Source organism: Drosophila hydei, unplaced genomic scaffold (genome assembly GCF_003285905.1).
Source record: "Drosophila hydei strain 15085-1641.00,03,60 unplaced genomic scaffold, DhydRS2 tig00000063-arrow-pilon, whole genome shotgun sequence".
Classification (NCBI taxonomy): domain Eukaryota; kingdom Metazoa; phylum Arthropoda; class Insecta; order Diptera; family Drosophilidae; genus Drosophila; species Drosophila hydei.
Genome location: NW_022045657.1, coordinates 6949677 through 6967266, shown reverse-complemented (window position 1 = coordinate 6967266; position 17590 = coordinate 6949677). Strand labels below are relative to the sequence as shown.

Here is a 17590-nt window from a genome sequence, read left to right as displayed (position 1 = left end):
AAGCTCTTGCCCACTGGACCGTTCCACATGTCCGGGACCAACATGGCTTTTGCATGTCGCCCTCTGGCAATGGATAGCTGTCAACAGACGAATGCGAAACGAAATGTAAATGCAAATAAGCTGACTCCAATTATAAGCACTGCATCATTCTGCTGGATCGACCAGCAGAGAGTGCACCTCTGTTAGCTGTATTTCAATGCTGACTGGTCCCGCTTCACGTAAGCTGGCTGCGGACAACAGACCGACTCGACTAGTTACATGAAGTTGGAACTAATTAGGGATAATGAAATTTCAATGTACGTAGGGCACGCAGCCTTGTAATAGATATCTGTCATGTGTTACATGTTATTTTGGTTTGCAGAGTTTGAACAACCAATGTGCGAAAGAATTAGTGAAAGATGTGATTAGTGTTTCATATGGGCAACATGTACCAAATGACTGATTTGGCTGTGTATATCGTAATTTTCAAATTGTATATTCTCATATTGTACAGTAATAATAATTCACTTTCACATGAGTGTAGCATATATTTTCGTCAATAGAGGCTCTTCCTTCAGCTCTCACTATTTGTATTACCTCAGCAATTGGCGTGGAAATAATTTTATTCAGCATATAATTTTCTGTCGCCATGCAAAATCTAAGATATTTAATAGAATACCAGTCATAGCTCGATTATCCATGTAACGTATCGAAGAATATAATTAGCACCTGAACTATGCTGAGCATTTCGACTTGTGTAATTGTAACTGCGGTTGTCTAGTGTATCTGTGCAAAGAGACATCCAGGTCGAATTGTCATAGTCAAGCACCCACGCCATGTGCTATATTATTTGCGAAAGGAAATAAAAATGTATTAAAAATATATTATTTACAGTTGATTGATTTTCAATTTAGTCCAGGCATATATATTTACTACAGTCACAAAGTAAAGAACAACTCTTGAGTTGTCAAGTGAAAACAACACAATAAAGCAAAATCTAGAGTATTTCCACAACGAGCAATTAATTTGAAGTAATATTTTTGTAAGAGCATTCGTAATGATATTGCTTGAGCCTTGCACTAGTTTCGGTCCAGATAATGTAAATTCAAATGCAGTCGACATCAAAACAGACAGAAATCATTTCACCAACTACTTTGTTATTTTTCTTTTCTTTTCACTTTCCAGTACGCAAAAGGAAATTCTACAATGTTGCTTACACAACACACATACAGAGAGCAAGTATTGTGTGCAGCTGTGTAATTATTTCACTTGCCAAACGGATCGAGTGAGAGACCCCTTTGAAATATTCTGGGCCTGGCTAGAGTTTGGGCTGTGGAAACTCCAGGAATTCGCCGCTGCTATTGAAAAGAAGGCAACAGCAGGACGCGCTTCAATGATTTTTCAGGGAGACTGCAAAAAGAAATAATAAGTACAAAATGCGCATGCAGAATGGAGCGGAAACGGCAACGGCAACGGCAACTAAAAAGCATGCCACACACAATGAAATGGACTAGATTCCTTATATTGTACTCCTTTTGGCACTTCCGCTGCGTAAAGGCAGGCTTTTTTACACTTTCCAGGCAAACCAAATGCAGACAATGAGCAATGCAAAAATGTTGTGAAAGATGTCTCAACGCCAAAAATTTTACAAACACAAAATTTATTGATTTGAGAAAAGTGCATACTAATCGCTTGACTGCTTCGCTACTGTAGCTATGCAGCTATGCAGCCTTGACTGACTCAAAAGTAAAATGAAACAAAAATTGCTTGATTTATTTTTAAAATTAACACTGTTTTTGTTTATTTTTATGCAATTTCACCACCATTTACAATATGCCCTCACAAGGCGATCGTTTTACATGTAGATTTCATTTATAATCATTTAAATATATTTTACACACATTATGTCCTTTTGCTTCGACTTGCATTCCATTTCCTTGCTTTTAAACACATATATTAGATTTTCTGTTACGTTAGTTAGCACATTTAATAAATAGTTTGACTTTTAGTTTGAATTCGGTTGTGAACATTGATTTAATGGATGCATGGAATTATCTGATGTTTCTCTGCTTAACTAGGCTAACTTCGAATGGTTTTGCTTAAAAGTAGTTTGGTTTTTAGCTCGCTAGTTTAGACACCACATTCAAAAATGTAGAGTTAATTAAAAGCTATCAAATCGAAAAGTATTAAATATAAAATTGAAAACAAATAAATCAAATGAAACGAAGCTCTAATTGAACCAACTGAACGTTGACAGCACATACTTATTTAATTAAACCGCATATAAAATATAATCCATAATTTGATTACTTAACAATTAAACTAATTTGTAACACACACAAGTAGCTCCAGCTGCTGCCCATGGCTAGCGCCCAAGTTAATTAGCCCAGAGCTGGCCAGGCCAGCCGCTGCAGTGGCGCCTTGTAGGCGGGGCAGCGTGGACGTGGACAGACGACTCTCACTGGAATTGGAATGCACGATAGCAGGGCGGTCGTCGAGTCGAATGAGCTGTGCCACGAGCTCGCGGATCATGTGGCCAACCAGGGCGCCGCCACTGATAAGAAGCGCTATCATCGTCATTGTAATGGGCGCCAACTGGACGCCGCCGACGCGTCGGGATGCCGCCGATGAGGAGAAATACGTGGTGAAGAAGTTTTTCACGCTCGAGCCGGATGAGAGCGTAACTGCAGCCGGAAGCCAGCAGACAGAGGGGCATTCGTGGAGAGTTGACAAAAACGGAAACGGAAGGCACATATATTATGGCGTAATTAGCTTAGAATACCAGAACGCAAACACATTCAAAATTCATATGTGAACTTACCACGTGCCGGTACCGGATCCTTTTGTGGGGTGCCCAATTCAATTTCCTTATACTCCTGATAGAGGTCGCCAATCTGTGCGGTGCAGCGCAGCACCAAGCCGCCCGGATTGGGCAAATACATGGGTCCGCCATGGCCATACACAGAGTTCACGCCGTATGGACTGGTATAAATTGCCGGATTAACGCTGGAGAAGTGCACGCCCTGCAGCTGCAGCTTGAGCGAGATGCGTGATGCAATCAGATTATCAATTGTGCGAATAAACTGGGTCTCGGCATTTGTTATCTGTATGGAAGAGAGAGAAGGGCGTGGAGAATGAAATAGAGTGCATAGGCTGGAAGCGGAGACATATAATTTGAACACTGTGTCTGTTTATTCAGCGCTTCCAAATGCATTTGCATATTTAAAGTCGGCAACAACAACAGCAAGAACTGCGAAGGCAATGGGAAAAACAACGACAACGACAACGACAACGACAAGATTTGGCAACGTTTAGCCCCGGTACTCGTTATACTTTTGTTTGTTTTCGGACAAGCAAAAAGTTTTGCCAGCTAGCATCTTGTCGCCATTTGCAAGTTGGCACAGCGCGCTCCTAAAGAGCCTGGGGAGGCTGGAGAGGTTGGCCACATGTGTCGGCAATCCAGCCAGGCAGCCAGCCAGCCAGCCGGCCAAGCAGACAGCTCAGGCCGGCGGCTCTTTGCGTATGCATGGAAATTATGTATCAAGGAACTTTATCTGTGTTAATGTAATGCAGCAAAAAGCAGCGGCAGCAGCATCAGGCAGCGGCAGGCAGCGGCAGGCAACGTCTGTAGTACAACACAAACAAAATCCCAAGAAGGAAGCGTCTTACAATTGCGCACATTAGTGGCACTGGCTGTGGCAAAGTATATGGAGGCGGATGTGGAGACAGAGGCATATGCTGGCAGGACATGCAGCTCAAATGCGCCAGACGACGCATTGATGAAAGTTTTAGCCAGTTTTTCAGCTTTCAGCTTTCAGCTTTTCTTTCTCTTTCGCTCCTTACATATACGCGCCATTTTGCCATTTATTCGAATTGCGTTTGTATTGGGGCATGTCCGTTTTCTGTGCATGTCCAACATTATGTCCACATCCACTCCATCAGTGTATGTGTGCGTGTAAATCCTCACTGGGTAAGTCCACTTTATCTGCGCCAGCTTCAAGATGCTTAAACTTGCATTTAGCTTAAATGCTGCCAGCAGCTCCTTCATGCGAGAACAGCTTTTATGCTTAATGGCAGTTATTTAGTGCAATTCACTGTAAAGTTGTAGCCAGGGCTAAATTTTGCTGTTGGCTCGCTCTGCGATGGTCTGGTCGGTTCCTGCTCTGATCTGCTCTTTGCTCTGCATATGCATGTGTGTGTGTGTATGTGTGTTTGTGTACGGTGGGCGTCTCCATGTGTGAGTGTGTAGAAAAGGATTTTCGCTTATATAAATAATTTTTATTTATGCGCATGCTAAAATGCGCACAGTTTTCGCATTCTGCTTATGTTTTGCAAACAAGAGAAATTATAAATTCTTAATAGTTTTGTGCATTTGCCAGAGGGTTTTGAATCTCTTTCAGATTTTGATAAAAAGACACGGCAATCGGAAATGGAATGCACTGCAACTGTTTATGATATTTTGAGTTTTGGTTTTCATTTCACAGAGCTTTCTTAAGTCTACAAAATGAAAAAGTTTTCACCAAAAGCAAAGTATGCAAAGTAAGCCTTAAAACAATTGTCAAAATTTCATAGACGGTCCTCAACAGTCCAAAGTAGAAAATTACCAAATGTGCTCAGCTCTTAAAAGGTAGTTAAAAATTTTATAGTAACAAGAAATATGGACTGCAATGATTCCTCTTTACCTCGACACCCAACAATAAATATAGCAATGCAAGGACTATATTTTAGAACGTGTCCTGCTCGTGTTGTGTACTATTTGTCCTTTGTCTGTATGCAATGCATTGTGAACGTATCGATAACGTATAAATTGTGAATGGTACTGCAATATCTTGGGGCGGTTGCCAAGAACTTTGGTGCAAAGGGTTGGTGGGCTGGCTGCCTGGCTGGCTGGCTACACGACCTGCTATGAGAAGCTTTTTTCAATTTTCCGCTAAATTTGGCATGGCCCAAGTGCTATTTGTCTTCATTAAGGGCTCCATGCGAATGCGCCTAACAGTTGGCAATGTTTATATAGGTTCGTTGGCCTTAGTCGCAGCGTCTCTTCTCTAACTCCAATCCGTTCCGCCTGCCTGCCTGCCTGGAAATTTGCGTAACATTTTGAAGCCGAATGCCAAATGACATGCAGCAGTTATTAATTGGCAATTTACATGCCAAATGATTAATGCCTGGCCCGGCGGAAGCAGCCAGCCGAAAACGAAGCCACAGCATCCCTACAGGCCACATATGTCACGGCTACGTGTATGTGAGCGTGTGTGTGTGTGTGTGTTGGTATTTGTGTGTTCTCTGCAAATTACTGATGTGGCTTTTTACCACAAAAAACTTTGTCAACATAAAGTTCAGCTCCGGTTCCAGCTGCCGCTGGCGCAGCTCCTGGGCAGGTTACCTTCCAACGTAAACTTTGTTGCCGCCTGCTGAAGTTCCTGCTGCTGCTGTATGGCATGCGAAATATGCTACAATGTGTATGGTTCTCTGTGTGTGTGTGAGTGTGAGTGTGAGTGTGAGAGTACGCCCGCTTCCCCGACCTCTTGTTGATTTGCACAGCATGAAATATTCATTTGTTTCCTGTGATCGGCAATTGCAATATATCTTCCTTCTCCTGCGGTATCGTTTTCTACTCAATTTTAGTCAACGTCTGCCACGTTTGCTTACGGTTTGTTGCCTTCCTTCGCATTGGCAATGGTAATGGCAATGGCAATGGCAATGGCAGTTGCCAAAAGTACTCGCTCCCCGACTTGGCATGCCCGATAAGCTATCATTTCATTTTCAAGCAACAACGAAGCCTTGCCATTGTTGTTGTAGTTTTTGTTCCAGTTGTTGGCAGCAAGGAGCGAAGGAGCTCACCGCACGCTGCATTCGAGTTATTGCGGTGCAAATGATTTGAATTCATTTATCATGTTTAATGTGCGCATGCTAGCAAACTGCACGAATGTGGCCACCATTTTTCAAACGCATGACAACACTTTGAAACTGTCCGAAGCCGACGGACCAGAAGCCAAGCAGCTAGATAACATTAAGCCATTCAAAAGTGGGTTGGCAATAAAGCCTCAATAGTTTAATCAAACCGGGACATCCCTTTATCACTTTTATTTTATTTAATACAAATTCTAAGAAAAGTTAGTACGTATATATGAATTTTAACAAATATATTTTTTAAATAAAATATTGTCATCTAAATACATCGACATGATTAGCTTTGGCTTGGGTACGACTATATCTGGGTCATTTTTAAAACACATGAGAACTGCTTTGATATGCTTGCTGCTTAGGATTTTCCATCAATCATCGTAAAAACCGCAACTAGAATTCAACTTTATTGACTGCAGCTCAGTTTTTTCTGCAAGCCATAAGGCAATAGCAAAGGACCCCATAAGAGATGCAAAGTTATGCACCCTCAATCCATCGGCAATCAGTTGATTCTTGAATAAATGTATATGTATGTGCGAAGCTCTAACTATTGTCGCTGTCACTGGCTCCTGGCACATCGCTTTTATCTCCCGTAAGAGAAACAAGTGCTCGGCCAACCAGATGAGAGAATCTTAAACTTGACCATTTAACTGCTCTTGACATTTTGCCAGGCGTGCCAGTTTGGAAGAGTTGGACCCTAGTCAGCCACCAATTTATATAGAAATTGAAGGCGAGCCGAGCCGAGCGTGAGCGAGCAGCACCATGACGCCCGAGGCATGCATATTCATAAAATTGCGAAGCAAAATTTTTCGCTCCGACAGCTAGGCAGAGTCGGCAGTGTCGACAAGGGATACCAGCAGCCAAAAGTGAGAATTCACCCGAAATGACAGCTTCCACAAGCGCACAGCTGTGACACGAGGCCCGTGCGACCAAAATGCAATGAAGGACTAGCAGCTGGGTGCCGAGAACCGAGGGCTGGATGCTCACAAAGGATAGGGTGTTTGTAATGTTTGCTGCGACCGCATAGAAATCCGTTTTCACAGTAACCAAACGACAAGAAAGAGGCCACAGCTGCGCTGCATGCATTGTTAATACACATGACAATGTGTACGCTAGCTGGCAAAGTGTAAAATTGCGCATACGCCATGTTTGCAAGCGGACAAAAGCAAGTTGGAGTGGTGGGCATTGCCTCCGTCCGTCAGTGCTGGCATATTTTCATTTTCGTTTTCGTTTTCATTTTCATTTCTCATCGGAATAGACCACAACTTCAAAGGATTCAACAGCTTTGAACATTAATAATCTCTGACCCGCTGTCAGATTTTCTCATTCATTTTTTTATATTTTTCTTGCAGACTGCACACAATAAAAAATTCAAGAGAGTTTTTAAAGCAAATTCATTCATTTCCTTACAGACTTCAAAAATTCGCCTCTCCAATAACTGTACTTACCACCATATTGTTAATTGTGAACTTTAACTCGGCACGTGGACGAGACGGCGGCGTGCTGCAGTTGGCTCGCAGAACATCGCCGGGCTCATATCGTGTGTGCTCCGTATACAATTGAGGACGTTTGTCGGGCAGTTCTGCAAGTAGAGAAAGACGTTTGTGTGTTAGAAATATATATAAATAGCTTATGAGGTTTTGTATGCTTGTTGACCTGGCAAGGTTGTTGCTACGGGCATTTTTCAAAATATTATTAGGCCCTTAAGTCGCACCGCAGTGCTGGCCATAAGTCCAATCCTTCTGCACCAACCACAACATCAGACGGGGCCACGTTCAACTTTTTAATTAAGTCAGCCAAAAGCAAAGTCAAAGTCACAGCCAAAAGCAACAGCAACAAGAGTAACTAATGAAGAAAGTAATTTCCATGACAAAAACGGCAACGGGAACTGTGAGTTCATGCTGCTCGACTGGGTCCCGCCTCTCGACGTAGCTTAAGGCGACTCGCTTTCTAATCCGTTCCACCCACATATAGACACACAGAGACGGGGCAGCTGAACTATTCCTTCGTGCTGTTGCGGTTCTTTTTGCGGTTTTTTTTTGACTGACCTTTTCCGTTGGCTTTGCAGTTGTATGGGGAACGTCAAAGGGCTCCTAATGAGGGTCAGCTGTGAAGACCAACTCCGAGTTTAATCTAGCAGCTGACCAGCCTACTTTACATTTGGTCGGCACCTCGCTGAGCGAATCCCCGCTTGACTTATGTCATTAAGTTATTAAAGTTTAAGCCCTTCAAATGTTTGCCAACTATCTACAAACTTGCACAGCTATGTGCCATGGCATTTGGGTCGCCTGCTGCGCTGCGAAGCCGTGTGCCATTGTGACTTAATGAAAGCGTGAATTAGCATAACTTTGCTCGACTTGCCTTGGCATTCAAATGCCAGCGTCGACGGCAGCGTCATTTTACTTAGGCTTCAGCAGCCAAATGGCAGCCTTTGCCGCTCCCCGTCGCTGATCCCACTGTCAATGTCGTTGCTTTCCATAAAGCGCAAGGACAAAGTGTTTATTTTATGTGTAAGGCAGCGCAACGCAGTCACATTTACTTTTGCCCTCGCTTTTGTTTTGGCATCTTGGCCCGCAATCTGATTGCCACTTGAGCTCATTAACACACGATTAAACCTCAGGACCATTTGCTTCAAGGACAGCGGCACATGAATAAGCGAGCTACTGCATAAGTGAATGAGTGAGCGGAACTAAGAGGAAGCCACAATGAGCCAGCGGAAATGCATAAAACATAAGCGAACGAACGGCGAAGGATGCGCGGAAATACAGGAAAGATAACATTCAGAGGACCAAATCAATAAAGTTAAATATTCGTATAGAGTAAACAGGTTATTTCCAAATTCTAAATGTAGCCCAAATGCATACATATTTTATATAGATATTTTGTACGGCCGTAAAGTGACTCAAGGCCACCTTATTATTCCTGTTAAGTTATTTTCAATTGCGCTCTATACAATTTGAAACACTTTCAAAGTTCATTAAAAAATTTACTCAAAGAAAGTTTGCATGAATATCTAACTTTAGAATTCTCCAGACATACTTAATGAGAAATAATATTTTAAGAACATTCATAAATTTTTAAAAAGCACCTAATATATGTCTGTTTTGCTATAAAGGCGTATGCTCAATATGCTTTGTGTTTGCTTTGGTTTGGCTTGAAGTTATTTATTGTCTATCCCGCAAAGTTATTGGGGGCTTAGTGTCGACGGCATTAAGCCTTAAATGCCTAGTTTTGTAACACAAAGATATAACGAGGAGAGAGAGAGAGAGAATAGGACACTCATAAGTACATTGCTATACAGACACACAGGAGTTAACACGCGCCAGACTTTTCAGACCCGATATCGTGCTGTCAGAGTGTCAGGCGCTGGCTTATCTCATATTGATGTATGTGTAAGCATAACAACAAAGCCAACAACACGTGCAGCCAATTAAAAGCCTCAGCATTAAATGAATCTTGAATAACTAGAGCAATAGACCGCGTCAGGCGTCCTTGAATGGCCCTGGGCATAGTGTTGCGACTGGTAACCTCATGAATTTAAAGCAACTGCTTGATCAAAGCTTTAATCCCTTGATGCCAGTTAAGCAAAAGCGGCCAATTAAGCGAGCTAAATGCGGCGTTAAATATATTGAGCTAAAACAGGGAAGGCATTGAGGCAGCCAAGCAGCCAAGCAGCCAGGCGACCGAGCAACGGGGCAACCGGGCAGCCAGACTGGTTAGATGTTGAGGTAATGGCAATCTAATAAAGGCAGCCAGTTACGCGCCAGACGCGCACATCTAAATGTTTAATGGCGGGCAATAAGCAAGCAGCCACAGAGCCACACAGCCACGCAGTCACCCAGATACCCGGCTCTAACCATCGCGGCAAGTGCTCAATCATACAAACACATCAGCTCAAGAGTGCTGCGACGTGGCAGGGTGCGCAGAGCAGAAAGAAAATTGCGCGGCAAGTGGTATAAAAATCAGCGTTTGTAGCAGCATTGAGCTGTCAGCGAGAGTTTCTCGAATATTTAATGCGAAACGAATATAGAGATTAACTGCTGAGCGATGTTTGCTTGCTGCTGCTGTGGGCCACACCCTTAACATAGCCGAGATTACGCATACGCACGGTGTGCCATTTATGAGCTATTGACCCAGTTGCCCAGTTAACCAATGGATTGGCAATTGTTGCTGGTATTTATTGGCAATTTCTATCGGTACATATTTTCCGACATGATTGCTGTTCCTGCCACAGCTGCTCCCCGCAAGCAAATCTGCAAATGCGCAAAGCCCGAGCAAAATCTAAATAATTGTTTAGATTGCTCTTATTGTCATCCGTGACACAGGCGCATTGATTAAATTCCTAATTCCGAGCGTGCCATCGCAGGCTCGTTTAAAACGCATAAGACTGTGAAATGCTTGGCGCGCCAGCAGGACTACCAAATGACCCAGACGGGCATCCAGGTATCTGGGTTCTAGCAGCACCTCCACACGACGTTTATCTGCTAAGCGAAATAGCCTGTTAATGACGCAATTTCCAACACAAGTTGCTTGCCTCACAGAACTTTTAAAGCGTCGCCAGCTGGCGTGACCTTAGCAACCCCAAATTGCCTTTGCCGCGCACGAAAGTTGTATCTTTTTTTATTCTCATTCAAGCCGCCGTGGCTACAGGTACTTAATTCAGACTTAGGACCAGCAATTCTAGATTGCTCAAGTGTCAAAGGAATTGCCACTGAGCTCGATTAAGCTATCACTTTTAGCGGATGACTGGCTGATGATTCTCAATGTTTGACTTACCTACAACCTGCAGGACGGCCAGTGCAGTGGCTGTGGAGAAAAGCGGCGCATCGGCGGTCACCTCACACGAAAAGTTCCCAGAAAGGCCGAAGCCAACGTTGCGTATGAGTACTTGAGTGGCATTTGAGCTTGTTACCTAAAAGAGACAGAGAGCAAGAAAAAAAACTTAAATATTTTCTTATACTAAATCAGATATATGTATTTATTGAAGCTTACAACAAGCGGCGAGGCACTTCGTAATCTATGTTATCTGGCACAAGCTCAAACATCGAGTGCACTTAGATATATTAAGACGGCAACAAGCCAGAGTACATTGCTTCATTAAAAATAAATAAAATGATGATACCCAGGATATATATATATAATATATTTATAAACAGAGTAAAAGTTGAGAACGACAAAAACTAAAGATAAACTCGTTGGCACAAACTCAATAGCCTGATGAAATATTTGGACAGATTCAGCGCAACTTTATCGGGCCAACAAAATTTCACTGATGGCCGCCTGACCAGCCTCCGGCTGGATGAAACTTTTTCAATAATATAGCCAAAGTAATATTATCTGGCTGAGGCAACGAGTTGTGCGGGATGCTACTTTCACGTGAACGACCGAAATTTCAGACGCTGCCACACAAAAATTTAAATGAAAATATTTTGTAGATAGTCGCTTCCGATAGCTTCGTGGCATACAGGCCAGCAGCTGCAGTTGCAGGTGTCTTGGCTGGAGCTGGCTTTTTGAATACCCGCCAATAACAATAAAACTGCCAAACTGAATATGCATGAGCCAAAAGTTATAAAATATACAATATAAATAAATGCAGTGTGAGCGCAATTAAGGGCGTCAAAGTGACGCCGCGGCCAGCTCCAGTGGCCCAGTCGTGGCAACCCCAGGCATAGCCTGAGCCAGGTGGTCAGCCCGGACGGGGACGACAGCCGCCTAGACAGTGCGCCGGATCGGCAGCTGCATTTGCATGCAACGTTAACAAGCTGCCAAAGTTGGGGGCGCTTAAAAAGTGGAACAATTTCACGTTGTAAAGCTTTTTACGTTCAGATATTTGTTTTACTTACATCGACGTGGATTCCAGGAAATGGAAACACCTTTGTATTGGGAAACTCGCCGGGCGTATAGCGGTAAAACTCCAATTGACCGCGATAGAACTTGGCCGAGTAGAGTGGTGCCCCCTCCAGATCGTACATGCAACGTAGCACAACATGCTGGCCCTGACGCACCGCCGGTGGTTCAATGATTAAATTGACATTTCTCAGCGCACACTCAACCAGCTCTGAAATGGAAAAGAGCACAATGAGAATTATAATGTGAAAGTAATGAATTGTTTGTTTGAACAGCAACATATTATTGCGATACGAAAGCCCACGTGGTTACTTTCATGATAATAAATTTCATTGGTATTTTCAAGGTCTTACTTTTCCATGCAAATATGTCAGGGTAAGCAAAGGATACGGCCAAACCCCAATTATAAAAACTGGCCTAAGGTTTTCCTTGTTTGCTTACACTGAGACTTTTATTAATTGCCAAACAATCAACGCCAATTTCCGGCAACTTTATGGACGCCCATTTGAAAGTCGTTTGTCAACAAATACGTAGCATAATTCAGGGCGCCAAGGAAGCCACTTGGCTGTTTACAAGCAGCGGGACATTGCCTAACAAGCCACTCAAAATTTTTATATCTTATTTGGGTCACACTTCGTGCGGCTGTACCCTTAAGAATAATGGCACATCATTTGCGGCTTTGCCGTAGTCCCTCTGAGAGCCGAGAACTCGCCTCTCATCGGGGACGGTGTGTGAATCTCTCGCGAGGTAAATAAAATGAAATTGTTTTCATTTTTTTTTTTCGCAGCTTCTGTTGTTTGCGATGTTTTTGCTGCTTCTGCTGCTACTGTTGTTGCTGCTGCTGCTGTTGCTGTTGCTGTTGCTGTTGCTGTTGTTGTTTGACATACCAGCTGCAAGTTATAAATTACCTTTGGGAGTTGTTTGCATATTTGGGGCAAGGGCAACGTCTGCATCTGCTTATTATGTATGGCATGCCACCGATATATGAGTTTCATTATTTCTTTCTGCAGCTTTTCTTTTGCCAATTTCTCGTTGGCACCCTGCAAAATACATTATTACACTTTGACCTTAATGAGCTCCTGACCAAGTCCCCATAATTGGCCAGCAATGCCGACGATGAATTTTATGCGTGTCTCTGCAAGTTTGCCTTAAATCTTTTGGCACAAGCATTTGCACACGGAAATCGAAAATGAAAACGTAGTTTGTTTGATAATTGAAATTGCAAAGTGGAGTTGAGCTACGGCACATGTAGCTGTGGTAGCAACCGCAAATTCTTGCTTATTGCTCACAAAAGTTTTGCACGTTAGTGTGTGGCTTGCAGCCGCAGCTAGAAATCATAGCACACTCGCAGGACACAGCAGGGCGCGTTGCACAAAAAGTCAAACAATCTCTCTAAATCTGCACACACACGCACGCGCGCACTTGACTCCCCGTGTATGAAAGTATTCGCATATCAGGTAGAAAGTTTCTGCACAACTTACATATTTACCCGATTCGACTAAGTGCTTGCTTACAAGTGCATTGGCCTTATCCTTTTGCGATTTGTTTACAAGTAGAGCAACATACAAGTCCCTGGTTCCTAGTTTCGAGCTCTGGATTCCTTTGCCGAGAACCTCTACGCCCGCTCAGCTACTGTTTTCAGCATCAATGCAGCTCGCTGCTTGTTTTTGTTATTCTTGCATTGCCCAGCACAAGGTCCAACAATATTCCCTGGACTCAGTCAACGTTTGTCCAAAGGTAAACAGTTTTCACGCCGTTTTCAGCTGAGTTTCTTGGCATCTAGCATCTAGCAGCTAGGCAGCTCAGAAGTTCAGGAGTGCAGGAGTGCAGGAGTGCAGGAGTGCGGCTCGCTTTTTGCTCCCTTTATTGTTTTTCAATCATGCTAGAGTGCGTCATTGTGGGATTCGTTTGGCCACAACGCTGAAAAGCGTCAGGTTCGTTAAAACCGCAAGTGATACAGAATTGAAAAGTTAGATGCCAATATTTTTTGTACTTTTTTTTACCTTCCCCGGCTGCGCTTTCTGATGGTAGTTGTTGCTGAAAAAGTTTTGGAATTTGTTTGCATTGGCGGCAAGGAAAAAAGTAACTGCCATTTTTTTGGACTTCGCTTTGCTTGTTGTGGGGAGTACACAAAAAGTAGAAAAATTAAAATGAACACAATCTTAAATGTTCGATTGACCTGGACAAAATGTGGTTTAATACAGCGTTCAGCTCAATTCAGTTAAAGTTTCCGATGCACACACTCAAAGCATATGAATGCATAGTAAGATTAACTACATAAAAACAAAAGTTAAGGATAAGAGCTTGTCAGATGAGGGAATAAGTAAAAAAAATCAATAATTTTATGAAGCCTGTGACTTGAATAACTTTTGACAGTAAACAGCTTGTATGTCGACAGGTAAACAGTAAAAGCTATGATTTCATTTAAACAATAAAAATTGTTGTGCAATAGAGCAACAGGCAGCAGGCGCAGTAGCACCTCCTATCATAAATAAAGTGAAACAGATGGTGTACAGGCAAAGGGTGGGTGAGTTGTCTGAAACAAATGAAATGTGGGCATATTTATCACTGCATAATAATTTGTGGACTCACTCGCGTGCGAGAGTCGAAGCATAGCATAGAATGAATATATATACAGAGGACTGTGTGTGTGGGTGGGTAGGATGGAGTATTGTTTTGGTATTTAATAGGCTTTTGTTGCAAATTCAAATGAATATTGTTGCTGCTGCTACTTGACATGTTTACCCGGCATCGTCTACGCTGCTGCTGCTGCTGCTGCTGCCTAGGCAGCATATTGAAAGATTTATCATGCATAACACTGCAAAACAGCAGCCGCAACACCAAAACAGAGGACGAGCATGCGCCGCTCTAAATGAACCAAGGGGAAAACGTTTGTGTCGTTCCTCTAGCCATTGAGGCGTGCACAAAGACAACACCTGACTCGTTGCTGGCTTGTGTTGACAGAAGGAGCACATGGACGCACATAAGTATGCTACACATAATGGAATTTCTAATAAGCATTGCATGCTGCTACCTGTGCTGCCTTTGCTGCCTCTCCTGCTCGGCTGGGTCAACAGCATTTAAGGAGTAGGTCCAGACCAGGCAGCAGTAATCACTGTAAATGCTGGTGCAGTTCATTTGTTTGTACTACGTGGCCGGCACATACCCTACAGCCCCCCTCCAGCTTATTTTTTCCACATACTGCATACACATGGATGTACACTCATGTGAGAGTCGACTCGAGTGCAGTGTAGAGTAACATGCACTCCATTTGGTCAGCCAACGCAATTTAATTAACATAAAAACCCAGCTCGCAACATTCGAAACCATAAATCAAAAGCCCCGCACACGCCCAGCACTAAACTTTGCTGGAAGCAAAAAAAAAATAACCACTGTGGTTTTATTTGTGTGCGTGTAGAAATCCATGACACGGAGACAAAAAAAGGGTAGAAAAAACGCGAAACTGTGGTCAAGCTGGAAAGTCAAACAAAAAAATACTTCAACTTGCTGCTGGCTTTGCGCGTGCCTAGTATAAGAAATTATTTTTACATTCATTACCCGTTGATGGGAAACATCAAATATAAAATAATCTTAAGGAAAAATATATAAAAAATCATAAAAAAAAATTTAATAAAAATAACAAATAATCAATAAAAATTATACAATTTGATATTAATTTACTAGCTGTGGCTCTTCTGTATCTTTCAAGACTAAGTTCGAGATGCTTGCTTCTGTTAACTTCTTTTATATACACATTCTGAAATTAAATGCTAACCAAAATGGGATACTTTAAGAAATAAGGTTTGAGTGAAAAAAGGAATGGAATTTGTTACAAAATATAATGCTCGAATAGAGACGGCAGTTGAGCGCAATTTAATCCATTTTTGTGGCTGGCCAAGCCCAAACCTCTACGTTCATGTCCAAATAACATCAGCATAGACACAGCCGCAGCTCACGCCAACATAATTTTGTTGTTCTATCTGACTTTCCGTTGTAGTTCCTTATGGGCTTGGCCTGGGTAACTCAACACACATACACACCCCAGGCTGTCAGTTATGATATGACAATTAATAATTAGATATGCTGAGTGTGTCTGCTAAATAAATTGTAAAAGCTGAGGCATAGGATTGGTCAAGTCAACAATTTCTCGTTGCACCATAATTGAGAAAAAAATTGATTGAATTTAATTAAATCTAACAAATAACAGCATTTGAATACCAAATTGAAATATTGGCATATATTTGAGAAATAGAAAACAAATATGTTCTTAGAACTTCAATTAGGTTTTCTATCCAAATATAGTTTGCTCAGCACGCTGACCACGCAATCGGGAGCTGGTGTAAATCAAATGCTGACACACTCGAGTCTCTGCAAATAAACTTCACGCACAACTCTACAAAGCGACACCAGCACAAAGTAAACAAAGCAACAAAAATAAATGCGCTAAATGAAAAAATAATATGTAACTAAATTTAATCTGTTCTCTGTTCTACGAGTGGCTTGCAAGTGGATGATGATTATCATAGCGATGATGATGATAATAATGTTGATGTGCCATAACGGAGCTCGCAAACAAAATTCTCTCGCTGTCTCTGCCTGCAATTCTCGTGTTGCTCGTTTGTCGTTTGTCTCACGATAGTCCTTCTTTGCACAGAAGCGCTAAGCAAATAAAACAAAAAGGATAACAGCGTAAATATTGTGAAGCAGGCAAAGAATCTGCACACAGATAGACACACCCAAGTGTATACATAAAAACATGTGTGCGTCTGTGTGTGTGTGTGCAATTGTATTTGTAGTCTGCGGGTGACATTGCACTGCATGGCATACAGTTCGCAAGCTTATTTTTATATATATTTACAAATATGTATATGTATATGTATATGTAATTCTTTTTCTATTTGCCAGTTTTCATTTGCTTGCTGTGTGTTTTCTCATTTATACCTTTCTACTTATGTGCTTAAGCTTTTTATTTGTTTGTGTGTGTGTGTATCATCTACTTGTGTGTGAAAAAGCCTGTATACACGATTCGTATTTATTTAGCTTGTTTTTTCTTACACAGCTGCCGCGTGTCGACATGGCGTATACGCAACGTTTGAAACGAATGCATGACGACGATGATGATGACGGCGACGCCGTCGACGACTCAATTGAAGCTGGAGAGCAAAACATTTTGTTATCTCGACGCCAGCATCGATAGCGATATTCAGTTTTCACTTCTTGGTCTACACATTGCTTTCGCCCAGCAGTGTTTACTGTTTGCCGACTTTTTGCCATTTATTTTACCATTTGGACCCACCGAGGCTCTTATCTCACATGCTCCATCGCGAGCTGCTTGTAAATAGCATTCATGCCCTGACCCTAATGAAACTTTTGACCATTTGCGACGCTGCTCGTGGCCCGCTGTTCCGTCCCGCTGCCCCGCCGCATCGACATCAATTGGAAAGCCAATGCTGAATCGAACCAGGTCGCTGCCAGATGATCACATTCATGTTAGTTTTTTCAACGCTCTTTCAAAATCTGCCTTTGTTCGGGCAGTTCGAATGCAGTTACTCGCAACAGTTAATTTGTGCACTTGTTTTTGATGGGAACCGCGCTATCAGCACAGCGAGCCAAACCACACACACTCAACAAGTTTTTAGATACGTTTTTCAGCTAGTTTTAGCTTAGATGAATTAGCAATAACAGCTCCGTTGCTTTATGGCATTAGAGCTTATGATATATTAACAGTATAAAAGAATTTTACAATTAAAAACGCAATTTGTCAAAGCGTGCAATAATATTTTCTATTCACGAAAACTATTTACAAATGAAAAACTAGATTATTTAATGGAACGCTGAACAAAGTTGAAATGGGTTTTTG

The 17590-nt window shown here is 42.3% G+C and overlaps 1 protein-coding gene across 1 annotated transcript in view; it reads right to left on the bottom strand.

The window, feature by feature from the left end:
- Positions 1 to 2301: 2301 nt before the first annotated feature.
- The window catches only part of LOC111601443, a 40601-nt gene continuing 25312 nt past the window's right edge, over positions 2302 to 17590 (bottom strand). The window contains exons 3-7 of the mRNA XM_030222792.1: positions 11727 to 11941; positions 10660 to 10795; positions 7332 to 7465; positions 2801 to 3083; positions 2302 to 2663 (exon numbers count right to left, since the gene is read on the bottom strand). Coding sequence (XP_030078652.1) covers positions 2302 to 2663; positions 2801 to 3083; positions 7332 to 7465; positions 10660 to 10795; positions 11727 to 11941 — 1130 coding nt within the window. The remainder of the gene's footprint in view (positions 2664 to 2800; positions 3084 to 7331; positions 7466 to 10659; positions 10796 to 11726; positions 11942 to 17590) is intronic.